This window comes from Sciurus vulgaris (assembly GCF_902686455.1).
Source record: "Sciurus vulgaris genome assembly, chromosome: 10".
Classification (NCBI taxonomy): Eukaryota; Metazoa; Chordata; class Mammalia; order Rodentia; family Sciuridae; genus Sciurus; species Sciurus vulgaris.
This window is the reverse complement of record NC_136470.1, coordinates 75,327,962-75,347,600: the sequence shown is the minus strand read 5'-3', so window position 1 is coordinate 75,347,600 and position 19,639 is coordinate 75,327,962. Positions and strand designations below refer to the sequence as shown.

Below are 19,639 nucleotides of genomic sequence, written 5' to 3'. Positions count from 1 at the left end.
AGGCTGGGCATGGTGGCACATGCCTATAATCCCAACAGCTTGGGAGACTGAGGCAGGAGGATCACAAGTTCAAAGCTAGCCTCAGCAACTTAGTGAGGCCCTAAGTCTCTAAATAAAATATAGAAGACTGGGCATGTGACTCAGTGGTAAAGTGCCCCTGGGTTCAATCCCTGGTACAAAAAAAAAAATTGTCAGGTTTAATTTAATTTGGAAAGGTATTTTATAGAAATTTTAGTTTACTTTGAACAGTTTTACCCAATTAGAATCATCAATCTCTCCTAACAAGGAGCATTTTGTGTGCTTTTATTCTTTAATGCTTTACAAATGAGTACTTGTGAAGAAAATTTCATATCTTTTTTTCTGTGTGTGTGTGGTGGGGTACTTGGAATTCAATTCAGGGTACTCTTCCACTAAACTATATCCTCAGCCCTTTTTATTTTATTTTGAGATAGGGTCTCATTAAGTTGTTGAAGCTGACCTTGAACTTTCAATCCTCCTGCCTCCATTTCCTGATTGCTGGCATTACAGACGTGTGCCACCACACCTGGCCCTATATTAAATATCATAGACTTAGTCATTTTAGTAATCAACTCTGTACTGTTGAGCTACTTCACTGAAATACATTTGCTGCTATGATGAGAGACATATTTTGAAAGTATTTGTGAAGCAAGGATATTGCCACTGTTTTATCAGTTACTTCATAGTTAACTACTACTTTAGTTTTTTTTTTTTATTTTTATTTTTTCAGTGCTGGGGATTGAACCCAGGTCCTTGTGTTTGCAAAGCAAGCACTCTACCAACTGAGCTATCTCCCCAGCCCCTACTTTAGTTTTAAAAGTGGTTTTCACATAGATTACCCACTTGCTCCATCTATGAAAAGTCATTCATATATGTAGGAAAAGATCTCTTACCATGAGCCATTAGATCAGGTCTTGGATTTATTCCTGAACTCACAGGAAGTTCCCAAGGCATTTTCAGGAAGCTTGGTTCTCTATTCCTTCATGTGAAGAGTAGTACTTTCATCAACAAACTCCAGAGAGTAAGGCAGCAAAGCTTGAAGATACCTTGCATTGCTTGGGTTTAGGCATCCTGTTCTATTAATAGATACCTAAGTTTCAGGGTGAGATATGCAGATTTTAAATATGCTTCTTTAGTTTGGTTTATTTCTATAGCTTCCTGTTGAATTTGATCTGGTTTTTTTGTTATTGTTTGGTTTGTTTTTGTCATAGAGTAACACTTTTTATTTTATTTTCTCTGGTACTGGAGATTGAACCCAGGGTCTGTGCATGCTAGACACTTTACCACTGAGATATATCCACAGCCCTTTAAAAAAAAATAGAGTGTCTTTGAGAGAGTGTCTTGCCAAGTTACACAGGCTTACCTTGAACTCGTGATTCTCTTGCCTCAGCTTCCTGAGTAGTTGGGATTACAGACCTGTGCCACTGATTTCCCACTTTTTGACTTTATTACTCCAGTATTAGAAATCATATTAGGAGTCCTCTGGTTGTAAAGCTTATGGTGCTTCTGTCAAAGGTAGAAGGAAATGGCCAGTGTTTTATATTTCTGAGAGTGGAGAGCTATAAAATATATATAACATAAAATTTACCATTCTTAACTATTTTTAAAGTGTATAATAGTTAGTAGTATTAAGTATTTTCGCATTATTGTGTAAACTGATCTCTAGAGCTCTTCTCGTTTTGCAAAACTCTGTTCCCATTAAACAACTACTTTTCTGCCTCACTGTAACTCCTGGAAATCACATTCTGCATTCTTTCTCTATAATTTTGACTACTCTAGACACATCAGTTTAAGTGGAATTATATAGTATTTGTCTTTGACTCGAATATTTCACTTCACATAATTTTTTAGGCTCTTTTGTATTGTAGCACATGTCAGAATTTCCTTCCTTTTTAAGGCTGAATAATATTCCACAGTGTGTGTGGGGGGGTATATATATCACACTATATTTATTCATCTGTTTCTATTTCCTTTTAGACCGTAAGGACATTCTCTTTGAAGGGAATGACTACCAAGCTCTTTGGTCAAGAAACTCCAGAGCAAAGGGAAGCCAGAATCAAGGTGTTAGAAGAACAAATAAATGAAGGAGAACAACAGCTAAAGTCTAAAAATTTGGAAGGAAGGTAAAAGTGCTGAGATGTTTAACATAGATTTCTGGGCTACATGATGGCTTATTTTTTTTTTTTAATAATAGTTCCCGGGCTGGGGAGATAGCTCAGCTGGTAGAGTGCTTGCCTCACAAGCACAGGGCCCTGAGTTCGATCCCCAGTACCGCAAAAAAAAATAAATAAATAAATAAAAAATAATAGTTCCCAGCTTCATTGACCCATCTGGATACAAACCTGTTCCTCTAAAATGTAATCATTACATTTCTGGGAAATTTAAGTGATCAAAAAATTATATTATAGAAACAGTTTTATTAGTGTGTGTGGAAGAGGAAGAAAATATGGGGTTTCAAGTTCACAATATTACTTTCTTAGACTTTTCCTGATTTCTATTCTTTGCACATTCTCTCTGCCCTCATCCCCCATTAAGCAAAAGCCTGATCATCCTCAGTACCCAGCTTAAGTGTTATTTCACTGTGAAGCCTTATCTTCTCAGGTGATCTTAGCACTTGATTCATGCCACTGTAGCACGGCAGTTCTGTGTTAGGTAGGTGGTTGTTCTGTGTGACTGTCTGTGGCTAAATGACAACTCCTTCAGAGTTAATGATTGTGTCTGACATTTTTTTGTCTTTCTACTATTTTGCATAGGGCTTGACATGTAATTGTTTCATAAATATTTCTAGAAATTCAGTTCTCAGAGATCTGCTATTTCTGTTTGGTTCATTTTCTTTATTGCTGTTTTCATCTGACGGTCAGTGAGTCAAATATACCAGCGCAGACCAAGAGTATATTACTGGTTTTGAGGTGGTTTGGTAATTTTTAGAATTGCTTATACCAAATAAGTCAAAGTGAACTTTCGTGAATTGAACTGAAAAGGAAAATGCCTATGAGAATTTAAAAATTTTTTTTCAGACAGGGTCTCACTATGTTGCCCAACTGATCTTAAACTCCTGGGCCAAGCAACTCACCTACTTCAGCCTCCCAAATAGCTTGAATGGTAGCTGTGTACCACTGCACCCAGCAGTTAGATTTTTTTTTTTGGTACTGGGGATTGAACCCAGGGGTACTCAACCATTGAGCCACATCCTCAGCTCTTTTTATTTTTTTATTTTGAGACAGGGTCTCACTAAGTTGCCTGAGCTTAGCTAAGTTGCTAAGGCTGCCTTTGAACTTGGAATCCTCCTGCCTTCGCCTCCTGAGCCACTGGGATTATAGGTGTGCAACCCCGTACCTTGCTATGCAGTTAGAATTTTTAACACCCTAGATGTATTTAAACCATGTTCATGCTAAATGTGCTTCATAATCCATCTTGTCAAGAGCATATATTTAAAGCCAAGCACAAAGGCACACACCTGTAATATCAGCTACTTAGGAGGCTGAGCCAGAAGGATTTCAAATTCAAGGCCAGCCTGGGCAACTTATTGAGACCCTGCCTCAGAAATAAAGTATGTGTGGTAGGACAACCTGGGGGACAGATGTAGCTCAGTGGTAAAGCTCTCGGCTAGCATGCATGATGATGCCCTGGGTTTAGTGCCCAGTGGAAGAAAAAAATAGGTGTGTGTTTTCCAGTGAACCCAGGAAGGCACTTCATTGTGGCATCTCTAAGACTTGTGAGCTGATTCAGGGAGCCAGTCTACTTCTGTTTTAAAGGAATAATTTGTGACCAAAATGTAGGTTATTAGAATGTAGACAAATAAAAGATGATTATCTCTGATTTTTCCCTCAGTGTAAATTATAGGAAAATGAAAAATAGAACTGTCTTATGCAAGCAGTAGCTTTTTCTTCAATATAGCCAATTAAAAACCAACTCAGAAGAGAATGGTTATTTGAAATTATAATGTACAATCTATTTTAATTTTTTTGAGGTGCTGGTGATGGAACCCAGAACTTTGTGCATACTAGGCAAGTGCTCTATCACCAAGCTACATCTCACCCATGTGTATTTAGTTTAAATAAGAATGCTAATAACTTTATCTTTTATTTCAGAGAATTTGTGAAAAATGCATGGACTGATATTGAACGATTCAAAGAACAAAAGAACCGTGACCTAAAGGAGGCCCTTATAAGTTATGCTGTCATGCAGATCAGCATGTGCAAAAAGGTAGGTTTGAGTTCCTGCAAAGATGACTATTTTCACAAGTGTTTCCAATTTCTATAAATTCTCTTATTTGAACTAGAAAGTATTTTTTTCATTCTTCCTTTCTAGAATATTTCCTATTTTCTCTACTTAATTTTGAAGGATTGTAATAAAAAATGTCAGTTATTGTGTTTCCACTTACCTAAAGTCCCAAATCTATATGCCCCATTTATAACTTGTATTTGAAAATATGTACTAACAATATAACTTGGATGTTAAGATGTTCTTAACAGTGCAGTAAATACCATTCATAATAGTGATGAATACTTTGTTTGGAAAATAGCTTAAGCATTATTTTGGGAAAATGTGGTTATGATGTGGTTTGGTGGTATCAAAATAAATCATTATAAATCTTTCATGTAGCTGATGATACCCATGATGAACAGTTTGAACACTGGAGCTTATTATAGTTAAAATAAGCATTTTAACAATGATGGAAACCTTTCTAAAGTGATGTTTTAAGAATACAACAGAGCTGGGCACAGTGGCACATGCCTGTAATCCCAGTGCTCGGGAGGCTGAGGCAGGAGGATCATGAATTAAAAGTCAGCTTCAGCAAAAGCAAGGCACTAATAAGCAACTCAGTGAGACCTTGTCTATAAATAAAATACAAAACAGGATTAGGGATGTGGCTCAGTGGTTACATGCCCCCAAATTCAATCCCTGGTACGAAAAAAAAAAAAAAAAAAAAAGGAAATTAAGGGATGTTTTCTGTTTTATTCTTTTTTTTTTTTTTTAAATTTTTGGTACCAGGGATTGAACTCAGGGGCACTCAACCACTGAGCCACATCCCAGCCCTATTTTGTATTTTATTTAGAGACAAGATCTTTCTGAGTTGCTTAGGGCCTTGTTAAATTGAACTCATGATCCTCCTACCTCAGTCTCCCAAGCTGCTGGGATTACAGGCATGTGCCACTGCACCCAGCTTAATTTATTTATTTATTTTTTTAGTTGTCCATGGACCTTTATTTTATTTATTTATATGTGGTGCTGAGAATCAAACCCAGTGCCCCACACATGCTGGGCAAGCGCTCTACCACTGAGCTACAACCCCAGCCCTTAACTTTTTGTATAACCTAAGATCTGCTGACGTGAATGCCAGCACCAGTGCTTTGTTTTGGGCGGGGGATGCAGTGCAGGGGATGAAACCGAGGGCTTCAGGGGGCTGGGGATATAGCTCAGTTGGTAAAGTGCTTGCCTTGCAAGCACAAGGCCCTGGGTTCGATCCCTAGCACCACCACCAAAAAAAAAACAAAAAAAAAACAAAAAAAAAACCAGGGCTTCATGCATGCTAGACAAGTGCTTCACCACTGAGCTACATCCCTACCCCTTTTTTCATTTTATATGTTTCATTTTGAGACAGAGTCTTACTGAGTTGCCCAGGCTGGCCTCAGAACTAGGGATTTTTCTGCTTCACACTTCAGAGTAGCTGGAATTATAGGAATGTACCACGGCACCCACTTGTTTTCTCATGTGATTTAAACTTGCATTCTCAAGTGATTTTAAACTTGCATTATCTCAGGAAGTCACATAGGAAGAATTTCTATATTTCTGAAGACCTTTATAAAAGAAAAAATATCACACACATAAACACTAATTCCTAAAAGCATTAGTTTATTCAACAAAAGTTTTTATTTTTTTTGGCTAAGAACCATTGATGGCTTTCCTTTACTTTTTCACTCATATCCCCAGAAGCAGTAGCAGCTAAGATATTTCGAGAAGCTGGGCATGGTAGCATGCACCTATAGTCCCAGCTACTTGGGATGCTGAGGCAAGAGTATCGCATGAGTCCGGGAGCTCAAGGCCTGCCTGGGCAACCTAGCAAGACCCTTACTCAAAACAAAAACAAAAAACACCCGCTTACCTGTTAACTTGGGTATCTAAATTCATATTTATGCTTGAGTGAATTGTAAATTACTTCATACTATGTATCTTTTTTAAAAAAAAATTTTTTTTAGTTGTCAATAGACCTTCATCTTTTATTTATTTATATGCAGTGCTGAGAATTGAACCCAGTGCCTCACATATGCTAGGCAAGTGTTTTACCACTGAGCCACAATCCCAGCCCACCCTGTGTATCTTCAAGTTATTTAAAGGATGTTAAGATCATGACTGGTAAATCTGCAGGTGCTAAAGGTCAAGAATCTTGTACTTTAGTACTTTAGTGGACGTCACCCTGTCAATTCCTACTCTGTGCCTGCTGCCAGGTGCTCAACATCTCGGGTCCTTTCTCTAAGTTGCCTTTTTAACCCCAAGAAGTCTGAAAGATCAGATAACAAAGGTTTTTAGAGTTGTTTTTTGGTTCTGTTCGTCATACTTAAAAAGCTCATTAAGAAGCCTGTCATTTGCACCTTTGTATAATGACACAAAGGTCTCTTCCCCTCTCTTTTTTCAGGGATGGAGTGGTCGAGGTATAAAAGTTTAATGTCTGAATAAAAAATGTATTACTATAGGTGTATTTGAACATACTGTTGAATATCATATTATGCTCACAGATCCCAAGATAACCATAGCAAGCACGAGTTTATTTAAATGTATGGTCACCTTGTTTCCCAAGAATGATGCTATAAAATTTCATCATGTTTTATTTTCTTGCCTAAGTGGAATAATAGACTTTTACATATGAAAATGGATAATGTCCTTTTCTATATTTTACTTGTATATTAACAAGTATATCCAGAATCATTATAATTTCAGCTATTCAAAGTGTTAATTGAATATAATCCAAGTGTTACTTGAATATAATCAGACAACTAAGTTGTAATAATAATAAACTGAGGGCTGGGGATATAGCTCAGTGGGTAGAGTGCTTGCCTTGCAAGCAGTAAGGCCCTGGGTTCAATCCCCAGCACTGCAAAAAACAAATAAATAAAATAATAATAATAATAATAATAAACTGAAATAAAAACTTATGAATAACAAAGCATTTTAAAAGTAAATACAGGGGCTGGAGTTGTGGCTCAGTGGTAGAACGCTCACCTAGCATATGTGAGGCCCTGGGTTTGATTCTCAGCACCACATAAAAATAAAATGAAGGTATTGTGCCCACCAACAACTAAAAAAAAAAAAAAGTAAATAGAACTTCTAAGTGTTTTTTCTACCTTTTCATTAGCGATCTGTCCAGTTTATTGACTGAAGTAAGCCGAAGCCTTTAAAAATGATTTTTAAGTTTATCTTTGTAGATTTAAAAATTAACTATTATAAAAACAACACATACCCATTGCAAAAGTATCAAACGATTCAGAAGCATGTTAAGTAAAAATTCTCCCCTACCTCCCCCAAGTCCCTTTATATGTGTCCTTCCAGATATTTTTGGATATATATACTGTTATTTAGAAGATGTACACTTTTTGGGCTGGGGAGATAGCTCAGCTGGTAGAGTGCTTGCCTTGCAAGCACCAGGCCCTGAGTTTGATCCCCAGTACCACAAAAAAAAAGAAAATGTACACTTTTCTCCTCCCCACAAAAACAGGATTGTATTATATGCATTAGTGTGTAGTTTTTCTCTTTCATGTGCTGTCTCATGGACATCTTACTATGACCTACATGAGATCTGTCTTAGATATAATAGTATTCACTGTTAGACTGATTGCTTATCCAGCCAATCTGAGACATTGTAAAGATTTTGTTTGTTTGTTTTCATTTTTCTGCCTTTTGTATCCCCTCAGGGAGGAATGCAACTGAAACTTTTTTCTATTATTTGAAGCCTTAGTAAATATTGATATACTTTAATGCTTAAGTATTGAAGAAAACATTAATTTCTCATAAATTATTGGAGGATATCTTTTTTTTTTTTTTTTTTTTTTTTGCGGTGCTGGGGATTGAACCCAAGATATCTTATTTATTGAAAAAATACTTCTGTTTTTACCACTTAGTTTTTACTATTACATCTTTAAAAACATGCTTTTTTTTTTTGGTTCAAGCGTATTTGGATTATCCATAGTTTAATGTTAAGGGGGCTACCAGAACCAAGAGAGGGGTTTCATAATTTAGAACATAATCAGTTTTTTAATCAATAATTAACTTAATCATCAAATTAAATTATTTAATTATTAAAAAATTAATTTTGTCAGTAATCAAAATTTTGTTTCAAATATTACTTTGGAAAAAACTGCCAGAAAACTTGTTTGGTTTACTCATAGAAACAATTAGTATGACATTAGTTAAAAGAGTTTATGGTTGAACCTTGAAAGCTCAGTTTACAAGTTCCAGAAGTTCTTTTTCTATTTTGAAGATTCTCTCATTTAAGAGATTCTCTTACATTTTCAGAAGCATTGACATTTCCTTATGTTCACCATTTACTGGACTTTTTAGTTACTCCAAAAAGCAAAACTTAGCATACCATTAAACTAAATGGTTGGGTTTTTAGAATCCTTCCAGAATCACATTTTAAAAGGTACTTTTTTCTTTTTTCCTTTTTTTTAGGGAATTCAAGTTTGGACCAATGCTAAGGAATGCTTTAGCAAGATGTAGTCCTATGAAATGACTTTTTCTTCAATCAAATGCCCCAAAACAGAAGCACAAGTAAATAAATTTTAAGTTGCTACTCTGTATACTTAAAAATATATAATAAGTTGAATCAGTTTAGTTTTATTTAACCTGATTATAGTTGTGTTCCTATAGCACAAAAAGGATGTATCTTAATCAAGATTAAATATTATAATTTGAGGTTTTGGGGACTGGTGCTGATTCCAAAAAAGTTAATTTAATAATATATACCAACTGATTGTTCATCGGGCTTCTGAACCAATGACAATGTCAAGATGTTAATTTCTAGATGCTCCTTTCAATGCCAGCTGTTTCAGATCTGTTCATGCATTTAGTTCTTTTCCTAAGATTGAATTCCTATATTTACTTGGTGAGACCCACTAATCTGTCATAAGGGGGTATATTCTCTTGCCTTATAGTTGAGCTGTTTGGTTTGACAAAGCTCAGCAGAAATTTATTGTGAAATCTAAGAATTTATTCCACATTCATTGATGTCCCTTGTAACATCTCATACACTAGAAAATGCCTTCAGCTTGTGTTTTACCAGAATTTTGATACTGGTCAGAAATTTTATACTGCCAACAAATAAGTCTCAACTTCTCAGATATAGAGTGGAATACATTCTTTTCGGAATTGCTATATAGAAAGTTTTAATTGAGTAGTATTATTCTCAACAATTCTTAACCTCAGTGATGAGCCTAATTTACTTTGCTTGGCTCTCTGCACATGGCATTTCAGGGTACAAAATGTAGCATTTCCGTGTATAAGATAAATGTGGTGAACACATGAGCTCATACCTTTATCATTAACAGCCTTCATTTCTATTGCTTGGCTATAATTTTTGTAAAAATAAATTATATTGTTTTTTTATGTGTGTTTTGTGGTATATGTTCAGAAGCCAAGCACCCTCATTTTCCTAGCTTTGCAGAATCTTAAATGTGTACTCATTATTTCTAATGATGTTTAAAAAAATCCCCAGTACTGTTTAACATTTGACTTTTTTACATGTTTAAAATGTCGCTGGATTTTTGTGCTGTTTGCCAAACTTATATGATAAATAAATGAAGTATTGTGCTGATTTTCAGAGGTTTTTTTGTTATTTTAAAAAGATGATCCATACATATTAATATGTGATGATCTGTGGAAATAATATATGCCATATTATATTTTTTAAAGTGTTTAATTGTATAAATGTGTCTTATGCCAAATGCTGTTTAAAGGAAAAAAAAAAAAAAAAGATCCTGAAATGAGATTTGATTTTTTAAAAATAAAATCAAAAGCCTGGGCCTAAACATTATTCTTCTAGCATACACAAGGTCCTGGGTTCAATACCTAACCTTGCAATAAGCTTTCTCCCCTAATTAACATTAGACTAAATGTAAAGTGTATTAGATTTTTTTCTGTTAGCAGACCTGATTTGAGAAAGTCCTTGTTACCTATGTTTTTCAAAGATGAATTAGAGCTGGGTACAATGGCATACACCTGTAGTCTTGGCTACTCCAGAGGCTAAGGCAGGCGGATTACTTGAGCCCAGGAGTTTGAGAACAGCCTAAGCAACATAGCAAGGCCCTATCTTAAAAATAAAAGTATAAAGTAGGAAAAGTGTTCTGTTATCTTCTCTAAAATACATACACACACACACTTGATTATATCTTTATTTAACTGGGAATATACTTGGTTGGTTTTGAACATGGTTTAATTTTATAGCATATTGTTCCTTTAAAAAGAACTCTTGAGCCAGGTGCAGTGGTGCATGCCTGTAATCCCTACAGCTCAGAAGGTTGAGGCAGGAGGATCATGAGTTCAAAGCCAGCCTCAGCAAAAGTGAAGTGCTGAGCAACTCAGTGAAACCCTGTCTCTAAATAAAATACAAAATAGGGCTGGGGATGTGGCTTAGGGATTGAGTACCCCTGAGTTCAATCCCTGGTACCAAAACATTTTTTTTTTAAATAAAATAAAAAAAGAAGAACTCTTGAAGGAATTTTGTGATAGAAATCATTTTTTTGTACTATCCGAGATAAGTATAAAGAAAGTAATCTGTATTTCAATAACATTTTATAGTTAAAAATCAGGAATCAAAATGAGTTATTAAAAAAGTGAGGGAGTTAGTCTCCAAAGATAAATATAAAAATATAAGCAATAACTAAAGAAAAATGACTCATTAAATTAATGTAAGTGCTTAGGAACAAAGGAGGATTTCATCTAGACAGTGTACTAGTGTTGTAGTTAGTGTGTTATAGTTAAAACTTTAAAATTAACCAAAGTCATATTTAACCTTTATTTACATCCCAAAACTTGAGTACAGATGATGAGTCAGTGGTAATTTATAACATAGCATTGAAAAAACAGGAACCAAGGGTTCTTAACATCCAAGCATCTTTAGAATAAACACATGATACCTAGTTTGAGATGGAGTGAAAAAAATCAAAAGTTATATAACAGTAGTATTACGTTTTAGAGATCCTTATGATAATCTTTAGATTCTTATGCATACTTTGTCTGTGGGTATATTTACTGAAACACCAGAAAGTTTTCCCTAAGAAAAGAATTAGAAATTTCTTTCAAGGTTGAGTAAACCAGAGAAATAAGCAAGTAAAAGGGTAAATCAGTAATTGTACTTGCTTCCTAAAATTATGTAGCTTAAAATATGTATGTATTTGAAAGAAATAAGCTAGAGGAAAAATTTTAAATCTAAATTAAATCTAAGTAAGAAGAAAGGAAATATTCAAAGTAAATGCAAAAATCAATTATATTGAAAACTGATTAACAAGTGTTTCAAAGCCAAAATTTGGTTCTTCGAGGTTACTAAAGTTAAGCCCCTACCAAAACTAAGAAAAAAATTATAAAGTACAAATTACCTGTATTAGGAATGAAATAGAAGGTGGTATTATAGTTCTTACGGACATTGAAAGTATAATGAAGAAATATTATCAACAACTTTAAGCCAATAAATTTAGATGAAATCAGCAAGTTCCTTAAAAAATAGAGCTTAGTATGCCTTATTTCACCACATAATTGTCGCCACATAATTGTCATACCCTGTTTTTCAGTCCAAAAATTTGTTCATAATCTTTCATCCTGTAATTATTTCATAGTATAATTCTGTTCTTCACACTGCTTAACAGGTAAACAAAGCAGCAATGTATTCACAGTAGTGGCACGTTGGTCTTATGCACTATGAACCACAAGCCTAGAATACACAGTACACACCACGTCAGTATATATCCAAATGCTGACTTGTGTGGTTTGTTTAGAGTGCTGCAATACTAGGGGTAAACACACTTTATGAGTGGCACTGAGGACAGTACATCAGATAACAAAACCAATGATAGTGGCACAGAATCTTTAGACACAGATTACATTTTGTAAGTCCCTACTTCACAACATGTAGTAAATTTTCTCAAGTACACTACTTTGATTGTAATGTACAAATTAATAACAACTAATTTTTTAGTTTGTTTTTCTAGACCAGAAAAATGTTTGCTAAACTGTCATGAAGAAATAATAAGAGTTGATTTGGACTAACCAGTCTTAATGTATACCATGCATCTTAATCTTGCACTAAAGACAGTTGAGAAATAAATGGTTAACCACATAATGGTTGCACCCCACATTTTTGCCAAAAAATTTTGGCATAAAATCTATGACAATTATGCATAACTTATATAGGATGAAATAGAAAATCTCAATAGTCCTATATCAAGGAAGTTTATTATTAATAATCTTTTTACAAAGAAAATTCCAGGTCCAGATGGCTTCATTGGTGAGTTCTGTCAAGCATTTAAAGAAGGAAAATTCTGATTCTACCTGGTTTTTCAGAAGGTAGCGAAAAGGGAATACTTCTTTTCCCACCTTTGTTTTCGGGGGGAACAATATTAGCACAGTATGGAAACTGGACAAAGACATTTCAAGAAAAGAAATGTACCAATGTACATCATCAATATACATACAAAAATCAATGAGCTATTAGCTCATTGAATCTAGCCATATGCAAAGAGCATAATACATTGTGACCAAGTAGAGTTTATCTCAGAATGCAAGACTGTTTTAACACTAAAAGTCAATTACTAGCAAGGTTTCAAGATGGCGGAGGCTAGGAGGTTGACTGAGGGGCAGAAGTCAAGGACCCTAAGAAGTGAAAGGGGCCAGGAATCGTCCCCTCCCCGCTTCTCACAGTCCTTGGAGCCCAGCAGTACTATTTATCTTTTATTATTTTTAGATGAATAAGTGAACCATACATATTGTCAACATGGGATGGTGATCAACATCATCCACCAAGAGTGGAAAATTTATAAACCCTACAGACCAAGCCTGAAAGGAAGCCCAGAAGAAAGAATTAAAAACAGTGCATGATGGTATGAGCCGCAGTTTTGAAGATGAATGATCCCAAACAGATTATCCAGGACATAGAGAAACTGGATGGAATGGAGTTTAATCCAGTGCAACAACCACAGTTAAATGAGAAAGTACTGAAAGACAAACATAAAGAGCTGTGTGAAACTTTTGAACATAGTTTGTGACTTCATGATAAAGAGAATCCAGATATTTACAAAGAATTGAGAAAGCTGGAAGTAGAATATGAACAGAAGAGGGCTTAACTTAGCCAATATTTTGATGCTGTCAAGAATGCTCAGTATGTGGAAGTAGAGAGTGTTCCTTTGCCAGATATGCCATATGCTCCTTCCAACATCTTGATCCAGGACATTCCACTTCCTGGTACCCAGCCACCTTCCATCCTTAAGAAGACCTCAGCCTGTGGACCCCCAACTCATGCAGTTTTGTCCTTCCTTTTCTAGGACATGGTGTTCCACCTTTGCCTATGGCAGAAAACCTGGCCCTCCACCTGGGGCACATCCCCAAAAAGTCATGCAGATATATGGCCATAAAGTGGGCTTTACTCTAGATCTTCCCCTTGAGGCGAGATGAAGACATGTTGTATAGTCCAGAACTTGCTCAACTGGGTCATGATGATGTTTCCAGTACCAGTGAAGATGGCTATCCTGAGGACGTGGATCAGGATAAGCACAATGACAGTACTGATGACAGTGACACAGATCAGATGGAAAAAGTGAGGGGGATGAATTTGGGCATCATGATGACAGTGAGAGAGACAATAATGAAGAAAAGAAGTCAGGGTTGACTGTATGATTTGCAGATATGCCTGCAAAATCAAGGAAGAAAAAGAAGAACATGAAGGAGCCAACTCCTCTTCAAGCCACGATGCTTCATATGGCGGGTCAGGATGGGAAGTAGAGGAATTTTCCGAGGACGATAATGAAGATGATGTTGATGATTCTGAAACAGAAAAACAAAAATGGCATAAAGAGGACCCTCATTCTGATGGCACATCTACTGCTTCTTCACAGCAGCAGGCTCCCCTAGTCTGTTCCTTCTTCTCAGATACCAGCATCTCCCATGCCAGGACCACCTCCTCTTGGACCACCCAGCACCCGCTCTACCTTTACAACCTCCTGGGTCACCCATGGGCCTTCCTCCTGGACCACCTCCAGGGGGCTCCTCCATTTTTGAGACCTAGAATGGCCAGACTCGGACGGCCTTTACCATGACTTTTACCTCCAGGACCACCACCAGGCCGACCCCCTGCACCTCCAGACATCCCTCCACCTCACCCTGACATGATGTGCCCACCTTTGGTGCTCCACTTGGACTTGCCCTCCCTGGGCTTTTTCTACCGGCTCCCTTGCCAAACCCCAGGGATGTTAAGTGCCCCACCCAACTTGATTCAGCAACCTAAGACAGATGGATGACAGAGTGCAGCCACCATTGAGAAGAAAGACACAGATCACTAATCTCAAGGCAGAGATTGCTCAATTTGTGCCCACTGCACTGAGGGTGTGTCGGGAGAATAAAGGGGCTACTGCTACTCCCCAGGGAAAGCCAGAGGATGATTCTGCTGTGCCTCCAGCCAAAGCAGCCCCCAAATCAGGTCATTCTGTTCCTGTCTCAGTACAAACTAAGGATGATGTTTATGAAGCTTTCATGAAAGAGATGGAAGGGCTGCTATGACAGCTTTTGATGCCAGAACAGGCTTCTGTCCACAACAGAGGTTCATGGAGCAAGAGGCTCTGATTAAACTTAGGTGAAAGAGCTGCTTCCACTGTCAGGGTATTTTCTCATTGCAGTTCAAGGAGTATCCTTACTGCACATGAGAGGGTATTTTGTTCAGAATAGATGGCCCTTTGCAGCCGTGCTGCTAACATCCGTTTCCTTTCACACTACCATCTTCATCCGGTTTCCTCCCCTCCTCCAGTTCTTTGGAAATTTGTGATCAGGGGAGTCTTAGTTACTTATTTGTTTTGACTCTCTTCTTGTGTGCTGTGGACACTGGAGTAGAGATTTCTGAAAACCCAGTTTATTTCATCTTGTCCTTTTGTGTTTGAGTTATTTTAAATATTTTCCTGTAAATATTTTGTAATATTTTACTTGTAGTGAAATGGATCACAATGTTATTTCCTCATACAAAGCAGGATATGTGGGAAGAAAACATACGATTCTTTGATTAAAATCATTTCCCACTCATCTGTCAAATTGTTATAATCTACCATTATAAACTACCATATAAACAGAATAAAGAGGGTAGACCTCACGCATAAAACTCATTTGACAAAATTTAACATGGATTTGTGATTTAAAACTCAGCAAACTAGGAATAGAAGCAAACCACTTCAATCTGATAAAGGGCATCTACCAAAGACCTACAGCTGGCATTATACCTGGGAAGTTAAGCTTCCCCTCTGAGATGAAAAAAAGGCAATAATAACCACCAGACAGTATGTGGCCCCTTTTCCCTCTCTTATGCTACCAGTGCCAAGGTTCTTCCAGCTTTCAACTCAACAACCCCACAACTATCCCCGCCCCAAGGCTACCATTGTTCCTTGGGCTCATTGGTGAGCGTTTTTCAAATTTCTGTTGAACCCTGACACAGACGACCCATACTTGAGACTGTAATGGGGTATGTCCACTAGGTGGACACTCCCAAGGTTTGGAGAATCCATAGATTTAGCAGATAACTAAAAAATATTCTATCTCTAGATGCACATGGAGCTATTTACTCAGTAGCAAACGTCTAAATGGATAAAATACCCCTTTTCAGATACTTAATGCAATAGAAGCACCATTCAACAGAAGATAAAATAACTGAATACTCAGTTGGTCAGCCCTTGATTCCAGAGGATACAGCTAACATGCACTGAATGCTTACTACTAAGACCGAAACAGAGCACAGCACAGAAATGTGGCTTGCCCAGCGTCCCTCAGCTACTAAACAGAACCAGAATTTGAAACTAAGGAATGAGGCCCCAGAGCCTGTACTTTTCTGAGGCTTTTACCTTTTGAAGGAGCAGGGGACGTAGTCAGAGACCTGGAGGAAAGGCCCTGCTGCAAGCCCATGAGAGTTGGGAGAGATAGAAAGAGGTAACTTGCATGATGCTCAAATTGCAAAATATTTACCAGGAAAATGCCTTGTGTACTACTAGAAATGAAAGCAGGAAGAGGAAACGAGACTAAGGTAGGCTGTGGAGAAGCAGTAGATTAATTCTCCAACTTTAATGGTATATAGTTATAATGCAACTTCTGGTCAGTTATTTGGAGTGTGGCCTGAGAGTCTGCATTTCTAACAAGTTCCCAAATGATGTCAATTACATGATAATTACCAGCTATTAAGTCAGTAGCCTGACCAAGCTGAGTCACATTTAGACACACATTTTCAACAATTATATTAAAATTTCACTGTTTTTTTTTTTGTTTTGTTTTGTTTTTTTGCGGTGCTGGGGATTGAACCCAGGGCCTTGTGCATGCAAGGCAAGCACTTTACCAACTGAGCTATCTCCCCAGCCCCTAAAATTTCACTGTTAAAAAAGAAAAGACGTAAGAAATTTTTTAATAACGATTTCTTAGTACAACTCAAAGTTTATACATTATATCAAAAGCAAATTTTAAAACTGAAGCCTTCATTGATGAGTAGATGGATAACAATTATGTAAAAATTAATACTCTTAATATAGTAATGAACAATAATATTGAAACTTTCATTAAATATTATAAAAGATTTCCAGTTAAATACAGTGATTTAAACATGGGGGTTTTTGTTTGTTTTTGTTTTTTGGTGCTTCTCAGAATTCCTCTAAAATGAGAGGAAGGAATTAAAGTAAAAGGTGCTATATATTAGTCCATTCCATTGCTCAGTGCTCAGTCCATTGCTGTTATAACAAAATACCTTAGATTGGGTAATTTGTAAATAATAGAAATTTATTCCCTGCATAGGAAGGGAGACTGGGAAATCCAGGATCAAGGTACCAGTAGAATCAGCATCTGATGAGAGGCCTACTCATAAATGGTACTTTCTGTGAAGAATCGACAAACATTATGTCCTCACATGGCAGAAGAGACAGAGGGCCAAACTCCCTTAAGCCCTTTTTATGGGCACTATTCTCTTATAGGGAGGTGACCTAAGTTCTTCCTAAAGGCCCCACCTCTTAGTATTACTGCATTGGGAATTAAGTTTCATCATGAATTTCGGTGGGACACAACACTGAAACCATAGCAGATACCAACCAGTACAGACAAAGAGAACAGGAGAAAACTGTACAAGGATTGTTCACAAAAATTTGGAAAATAAAAATATGGATGGTTGCTAATTGACAGCAAAATTGTAGCAGCTGAAATTTAAGTGCTTGAAGTTGAGGATACTAATGAGAAGCTGGTTTGCCCAAGAAAATTCCAAAAAGACTCAGGAATTGGAGGAAGTATGTGCACTGGCAAGAAGGAATAAGTGTAGGGGTCAAAGTGTGAGGTTGGTTGAAAGTCTGTGATTAGATGGCCCAGGTCCCCACTCTTTCATCATGTGCACATTAGTGTGAGCTTCCACAGTAGTAAAAGTTTCCAGGAAAAATTGTTAACATTAAAAAAAATTGCCTTCAGAATAGCATCAGCCCTGACCCGCACCCCAGTGCTGGGGATTGAACCAGGTCTTTGCATATCCCAGGTTAAGTGCTGTACCTCTGATTGACATCCCCAACCTACATCAGGGTTTCTGACACCATAATGTCTTAGATTCCAAAAAAGAATAGTCTGACTGCCAAACTGTCAGTTAGGTGTGAGGCAGAACAAAGATTTTTTTTTAGATAAGCCGTTTCAAAAAATTCTCTTCCTATGCACTCTTTCTCAAGAAGCTATTAGAGGATGTGTTTCACCAAAATAGGAAAGTAAACCAAAACTCAGAAAGAGCTGGTTGAATAGGAAGTTCAACACAGGATGTGAAAGGTATGCCCAGATATGGTGAAGAGGAGTCTCAGGAAGACACTGTCCAGAGTACAGCCAGAAGTGGAAGCCAGAGGAAGATGCTTAGGAGCAAACTGGGATTATAGGCTTCTGCATAGATTTGACAAATGTGGAATGTTTCACTTGGAGGCCATCGGAGTGGGATGTGGGATGATTTGGTCATAGATATACAATACACATTTAACATATCTTGAAGGTTATATCTCCACCTCTTTTTGGCTATGTGATATCCACTGTATAAATAGACAATAATTTATTTAATTAGCCTCCTATTGATGGAAATAACAGTGGTTTCCAGTTTTGCCACTTTTATGAAGGGTGACACAATGCTGCGAGTGTTTGTGCATGCCTTTAACCCCACCTATTTGGGAGGCTGAGGCAGGAGGATTGCAGGTTCAAGGCCAGCATTGGCAAATGAAAAATTCAAAGGAACTGGGAGGTAGCTCAGTGGTAGAGTACCTCTGGATTCAATCTGCAGTACCACCAAAAAAAAAAAAAAAAAGAAAATGATGGGGTGAGATGATTATCTTTGCCTAAATGACAGTACTTTTGTATAATAGTTTTATGACAATGTTTCAAAGAAGGTTTTGTATCTGACATGAAATGGTATATAGTTTCTTCTAATGAGAGAACTTGATGTTCTAGTTCCATTTTGAGCATGTATTTCCTAAGACAAAGTCAGCTCTTGGTTATGAGAGGGTTATCACCCTGAAGATTTCCATGTGGAGATGGTAGGACTTCTTGCCACAGCATCAGTCAAGATGGAAATAAGAGTGGGCCACAGAGTAAATAGCCACAGGGACAGATGAGGCCAGAGGGAATGGGTACATTCTATCATGTTTGTCTAATTACATTCTTATGTAAATTTTAAAGAAATTTGGGCCAGGCATGGTGGCACACGCCTGTAATCCCAGTGGCTCAGGAGACTGAGGCAGAAGGATCACAAGTTCAAAGTCAGCATCGGCATCTTAGCAAGGCCCTAAGCAACTTAGCAAGTTGTCTCAAAATAAAATACATTTTTAAAAAGGACTGGGGATGTGGCTCAGTGGCTAAGCACCTCTGGGTTCAATACCCGGACAATAAATAAATAAATAAAATAATAAATAAATAAATAAATTTGTCATGACTTACCATTTAGAATTGCCTACATCTTACCCACCCACTCCCGACATGTACATGACTATATATATGTGTGTGTATATATATATATAAATATATTATTATATAATAATAATATATAATATAATATATTAATTTATATATATTAAATTAATATATTTTTGTTTTTTCAAACAGTAATGCTATCAAATATACCACAAAACATTCAGCCTCCAAAATGACAGTATTTTGTCAGAGGAACCAAGTGTTAGGCATGAAATTCAGAGCCCCACACAAGCTAAGAGGCAAGATCTGAGCCCACTGAGGTTGGTGTGAACCAAGCCTGGTTCATTCTCTGCTTCTGAGCTTTCAGGTCAGAAAGAAATTGATTGAGGTTTTCTCTAAAAGGACAGAATTGTAAGAATACTTTAATATGGTGCAATCCAGTTTGTGATGTCCAGAGAAGTAAAATGAAGTTTCCATCAGGAGTCAC

At 36.9% G+C, this 19,639-nt stretch overlaps 1 protein-coding gene and 1 pseudogene across 3 annotated transcripts in view; both read left to right on the top strand.

The window, feature by feature from the left end:
- Positions 1 to 10,691, top strand: part of SNX4 (sorting nexin 4) — a 66,234-nt gene extending 55,543 nt beyond the window's left edge. For both annotated transcript variants that reach the window (XM_079156239.1, XM_079156238.1), the window contains exons 12-14: positions 1,996 to 2,141; positions 4,110 to 4,224; positions 8,686 to 10,691. In XM_079156239.1, the coding sequence (XP_079012365.1) occupies positions 1,996 to 2,141; positions 4,110 to 4,224; positions 8,686 to 8,733 (309 nt within the window). In that variant the 3' untranslated portion in view covers positions 8,734 to 10,691. The remainder of the gene's footprint in view (positions 1 to 1,995; positions 2,142 to 4,109; positions 4,225 to 8,685) is intronic.
- Positions 10,692 to 12,731: 2,040 nt separating this feature from the next.
- LOC306637586 (WW domain-binding protein 11-like) lies at positions 12,732 to 16,502 on the top strand (annotated as a pseudogene). Its single transcript has one exon. The product of its transcript is annotated as a WW domain-binding protein 11-like (transcript).
- The last annotated feature ends 3,137 nt before the right edge of the window (positions 16,503 to 19,639 follow it).